This window comes from Lipotes vexillifer, unplaced genomic scaffold (genome assembly GCF_000442215.2).
Source record: "Lipotes vexillifer unplaced genomic scaffold, Lipotes_vexillifer_v1.1 scaffold59, whole genome shotgun sequence".
NCBI lineage: Eukaryota > Metazoa > Chordata > Mammalia > Artiodactyla > Lipotidae > Lipotes > Lipotes vexillifer.
Genome location: NW_006791208.1, coordinates 2,829,576 through 2,834,589, shown reverse-complemented (window position 1 = coordinate 2,834,589; position 5,014 = coordinate 2,829,576). Strand labels below are relative to the sequence as shown.

The 5,014-nt window shown below is 55.9% G+C and overlaps 1 protein-coding gene across 2 annotated transcripts; it reads left to right on the top strand.

Annotated features, from left to right (window-relative positions):
- Positions 1–1,143: 1,143 nt before the first annotated feature.
- On the top strand, positions 1,144–4,417 carry LOC103087851 (pulmonary surfactant-associated protein A). Of its 2 annotated transcripts, XM_007464217.1 has the most exons (5): positions 1,144–1,169; positions 2,006–2,200; positions 2,461–2,580; positions 3,353–3,430; positions 3,905–4,417. In XM_007464217.1, exons 2-5 carry the CDS (start codon positions 2,029–2,031, stop codon positions 4,279–4,281), a joined length of 747 nt encoding a protein of 248 aa, XP_007464279.1. In that variant the 5' UTR covers positions 1,144–1,169; positions 2,006–2,028; the 3' UTR covers positions 4,282–4,417. The 2 variants fall into 2 exon arrangements, with proteins under 2 accessions (XP_007464279.1, XP_007464280.1); XM_007464218.1 differs by lacking the exon at positions 1,144–1,169 and having other exon boundaries at positions 2,029–2,113; positions 2,521–2,580; positions 3,905–4,281.
- Positions 4,418–5,014: the final 597 nt, after the last annotated feature.

Genomic DNA, 5,014 nt, shown 5'->3' with positions numbered 1-5,014 from the left:
GGGCACAGGACAGGCGGCAGCAGGGCAGCTGAAAGCACTCAGGGCTCCAGAGAGGCTCTGACAGGCTCCCTGCTCCTGGGAAAGGGATTCCATTAGCTGAGCTCCCACTCTCCCTGAGGATCTCAAGATTTTTCAGACCACTCACGGGTAAGCATGGCGATTTCTTCCTGTCTCTGTTCCCCATCGTTACCATCCCTACGTTAAGAGATTCCCTCCTCATCAAGTGGCTTGGAGAGGGAATCTTATCAATTAAGGCTTCACGTGTCATTCCACTACTTAAAGAAATCACCACTGCAGGTCATCAGACATCACCAAGGCCAAGACAGAAACTGCTGCCCTCCTGTGACCTTCCAGCCCCCGCCCTGCTTCCCCACCTCTGAGCCTGCCGGGGCGGAAGAACGGGGAACCCGCCAAGGGTTCACCTGTACCTGTGAACCATGGTCCATCAACTCAGCTGCAGGCCCCAGAAGCAAGAGCTGGGGGCTCAGTGGTGAGCCACGCCCCATGATGGACAGTTTGTTCCAGCTCAACCTGACCACCCTTTGGCTTCAGACATGACCTCTGCACACTCTGGAGCCCTATGGACACTTCCAGGAGCCCAAGAGGCTCTGGAGCTGGAATGGCCCCGGGAGGAAGCCCTCCCTGTATGTCACTGATCTGCCTCTTTGCTCCCCTGGGAAAAGAGTCCAGCCCTGGTATGTTCTCTCCAGCTGGTGGGCTTTTGGGGGATCGTGATTCTGGGCCTGCGAACGTGTCACTAGCCAGGACCGGGAGGCCAAGGCCCAGGAGGGAGAGGGCTCCCTTTGCCACGTGCCTCCATCGGTTCCCGTATAAGCGCTCTCGTCCTTCACTGCTTTTGGGAAACTGGATGGAGGGAGAGTGGGTGGCCTCCGGGCCATGGGGGATTTTCCCTTCTCACGGATCTGGAGTTTCTCTTTAGTGGGTTTCCTAAGTGGCCCTCCAGCTTGAGTGCCCTGTGGGGAAATGTACTGGGTAAACGAGACGGCAGCTTCCTGCCTGGCTGTCCTGGAGTAGAGGCCCTTGTGGCAGGCCCCTCTCTGGGGTGGAGAGGAAACCTGGTAGCCTACATCAGTATAAATGTTGCTGTCCACCTCGCCACCTGGAGGCAGATCTGGAGGCAGAGAGCCACATAGGCTCTGTTCGTGTGGGTGAGTTTAGCCCCATCCCCCGGGTCTTTCCCAGGGTTGCAGCAGCATGAAGCAGCCCAGCAGCCACAGGCTTCACTATGGGTCAGGCAGGTACCCTCCCTGGGTACCCCTGGGACTTGTTCCACAGAAGCCTAACTATGGGCACAGGAAGATGGGCTTGCAAATATCCTCATACCTCATTGTGCGCCTGGACCGGGCCCATTGGCCCCAGGGATTCAGCAGGGCCTGCAGGGCGGAGGCACGGGGAGAAACAGCCTGCCAAAGAGAAAGCATCCCGAGAAAGCAGGGAGGAGGGGACTCCCTATCATTGACCACCGTGGGGTGACCAAGACGTGGGCCCTGGTCATCTCTGCTCATCCTCAGGATCATGATCCCTTAGAACCCAAGAGGAGGGTAGCTGAGAGGATGAGGGACAGATGGAGCGAGTGGATGTTGACCACCTCCTTCCTCCCAACAGCCTGGGAGGGACAGGCCAGGATTGCCTCCAGGACAGAAGTTTCGGCTGAAGCCAAGAGAGGTGAAGTGAGTTTCCCACGGTCACACAGCGAGGAACAGAGACTCCATTAGAACCCAGGTCCTCTGACTCTCCAGAGCTCTTTACAACTCCTTACCTGCCCAGGTACCACTCCACCTCCAGCCAGAGGGATGGGGCATGAGACCATGTTAGATACCAGATGATGCGGGGAGTTTCCAAGGATAGTATGGGTCTTTCCAGAGCTCCTGTCTGTACCTGCCCTGGCCCTCAGGCTCCATCATGTGCCTGAACCTTGACAAAGCACAGCAAGGGGAGACCTTGGCAAATGCTTCAGGTGGGCCACAGCCCTTCCCTTCTACAGAAGGAGCCGCTGGAGCAGGCGCCATGCTGCTGTGCTCTTTGACCCTCACCCTCATCTGGCTGGTGGTTTCTGGCCTTGAGTGCGACATGAAGGAAGTTTGTCTTGGAAGCCCTGGCATCCCTGGTACTCCTGGATCCCATGGCCTGCCAGGAAGAGATGGGAGAGATGGCGTCAAAGGAGACCCTGGACCTCCAGGTACTGAGTGGGAGCTGAGGGACAGTGACCTGTTTTCAGGGGGACTTGCTGTCCAGGATTCCAGGCTGGGTTCAAGGGTCAGCTGGATGGTGGGAGTTTCCAAGGACCCTTAGACTGGAGCAGCCCTGGAGGGTCTACCCTCAAGGTGCCCATGGAGTGACAGGTGAGTCAGCCTGGCCGATAATGGAGGTCCAGTCCCATCAGCCCCAACCCACCGTGGATGATAAATAGCATACATCCTTGTCCCCCTCTCTCTGCAGGCCCCATGGGCCCCCCTGGAGGAATGCCAGGCCTCCCTGGGCGTGATGGGATGACTGGAGCCCCTGGCCTCACTGGAGAGCGTGGAGAAAAGGGAGAGCCTGGTGAGAGGGGTCCTCCAGGTGAGCAGGATGTGGCCAGTGGACAGAAGCAACTGGACACCGTGCCCATGTGGTCAGTTACATGAGGGATGAAGGGGAGCAGACAAAACCACGGAAGTCCCCAAAGGGTATATTTTTCAACCTAGATAAGAGAATACGAGGTTGAGAAATCAGAGGGGTCTGGGTCGTGGGCCACCCCTCAGGGACTGGTGGGTATTGGAAGTGTTCCACGCATCACAACAGCTGATGGGGAGACACAGGGCGTCAGGTGTGGGAAATGGGACAGCACTGCGAGGAGGGGAGGCACTTCCTAGTGCTGAGGCATGGGGGCATTCTGAGGGCGCAGGGGGTTATGTGGACCAAGGACCAGACAGATGGTATCACTGGGAACCCCGCATGTCCAGAGCAACTCTGGAGCTCTGAGCAGTAATCAAGGTCCATCAGGAGAGTCAGAGAGAACCACATTTGCTCTTGTGGTTGGAAGGTGGGGAAGGGGGCCCTGCCCAGAAACTAGAAAACCCCACAGAAGTGGACAGACAGAGCCATGAAATGATATGGCAGGAAAGAAGAGCAGAGAGGGGGCTGAGCAAGTGCAAGGCTGCATTAAAGGACAAGTGTGTAGGGAGTAGGAAACACACTCCAACCTCAGGGACCCTTATGACCTGGGGCCTGGGCAGTGGCTCTAGACAAGTGAAGGGCAGAATGGCAGGCTTGCAGCTGGCCTCACACCTGCTTGGCACAAGTGGGGGTTTTTGTTGGCCTGCCCCTCTTCTTGCTGGGGATCTCTCTACAGGGCCTCCAGCTTATGCAGACGAGGAGCTCCAGAGAACACTCCTTGAGATCAGCCATCAAATCCTGCAGACGATGAGCGGTAAGGGGATCCCTTGGGGCCTTAGAGGGTAGGGGGTTCCCATAAGTTCTCCTCGTCCTCAGCATCAGGCTTCAGAATCTAGAGACTTGACAAACAAGTGTGGACATGGAGGTGCTTTTTCAGATGTTCTTGAACGGCTCAGGGGAGACCGAAGTAGGTATGGATTATCTCCCTATGTCCTGGGGAAGCAATGTTCCTGGCTATACCGCTTTCTATTGAATCCCAGGAAATTGCACAGTTTCAGGCACATAATAGACGGTCAATAAGTAATTGTTAAATGGGTGAATGGATAATTAAATGATGCGAGCATGGAGGAGCGTCCAGAAAGACTAGGATTGGAAGAGGGAGGGAAGAAAGAGAGAGAGGAAGAGGTGAAGAGGTTGGAGGGCCCATAAAGGCAGAGAGCATAAAGGGAAGGAAAAGGACTTGGAAACAAAGAGGCCTGTGGCCTGACTCGGATTCCTCTGCTGTCAGTCCTCAGTCTGCAGGGGTCCATGCTGGCAGTGGGAAAGAAGGTCTTCTTCACCGGTGGGCAGTCGGTCAATTTTGAGGCCATTAGAGAGTCGTGTGCCAGAGCAGGTGGACGCATTGCTGCCCCAAGGAGTCCAGAGGAGAATGAGGCCATTGCAAGCATCGTGAGGAAGCACAATACTTATGCTTACCTGGGCCTGGCTGAGGGTCCCACTGCTGGAGAATTCCACTACCTGGATGGAACCCCTGTGAATTACACCAACTGGTACCCAGGGCAGCCCGGGGGTCGGGGCAAAGAGAAGTGTGTGGAGATGTACACAGATGGCCAGTGGAATGACAAGAACTGCCTGCAGTACCGACTGGCCATCTGTGAGTTTTGAGCAGGCACCAAGGCCACAGGATGGAGAGGGTCCTGCCTTGCCTTTCAGCCCACTTCCTGGGGAATCCACCTGGTCTATGAGTGCTGTAACACGTTTGTGGCTATAAGAGCTGGAGGTATCTTATCCACTGCACTCCCAGGTGGGCCCTGACTCCTCCCCCCCTTGATTACTAATCAGTCTGACTCCCCCCGGAGCCCCTTCTCAGCTTTGCACTCTAGATAGCCACTCTAACTTCGCCCTTTGGCAAGAGAGGGAGGCTTCTTTCTTCCTCTTCTTGTCCAACTCCTTCATTTATAGATGGCGACAGTGAGGTCCTGGGATGGAGGTTCCCTCCAAAAGCACACACAGGGTGCCTGCTTCCTGGCCCCTCTACGCTTTCTTTGCAGCCCACTGCCTGCCCAGCCTTATCAAGATTTAGCAGTGCTGCTCAAGCATAATGATAGACGGGTGGACTTCTGGGAAATTCCAAATGCGTGGAGCTAAGGATACATTCGGGATTATCTGGCAGCCCGAGGTCTGTGGGGCACATCTGCTCAGGCTCTCCATGAGGTCAGAGGGCCGGGTGGTACTCCAGCATGGTGGAGGCCAACCCACCCCTAGTGATTGGCATGTATTATCCACTCCCTTGACTCTTGGGGTACCAACTCAGCCCCCTGACCTAAAAGCAGCCAGCCTATGCCTCTAGGGAAGATCTCACCCCCCACCTCAGACATTACCCAAGTAACTTCCTGCT

What these genes read in the sequence shown, in the direction of transcription:
- LOC103087851 (XM_007464217.1), top strand. Translation starts at nt 2,029, where the DNA reads ATGCTGCTGTGCTCTTTGACCCTCACCCTCATCTGGCTGGTGGTTTCT. An exon ending in AGGAGACCCTGGACCTCCAG is followed by an intron (nt 2,201 to 2,460) that starts GTACTGAGTGGG and finishes CTCTCTCTGCAG; the next exon opens with GCCCCATGGGCCCCCCTGGA. An exon ending in TGGTGAGAGGGGTCCTCCAG is followed by an intron (nt 2,581 to 3,352) that starts GTGAGCAGGATG and finishes ATCTCTCTACAG; the next exon opens with GGCCTCCAGCTTATGCAGAC.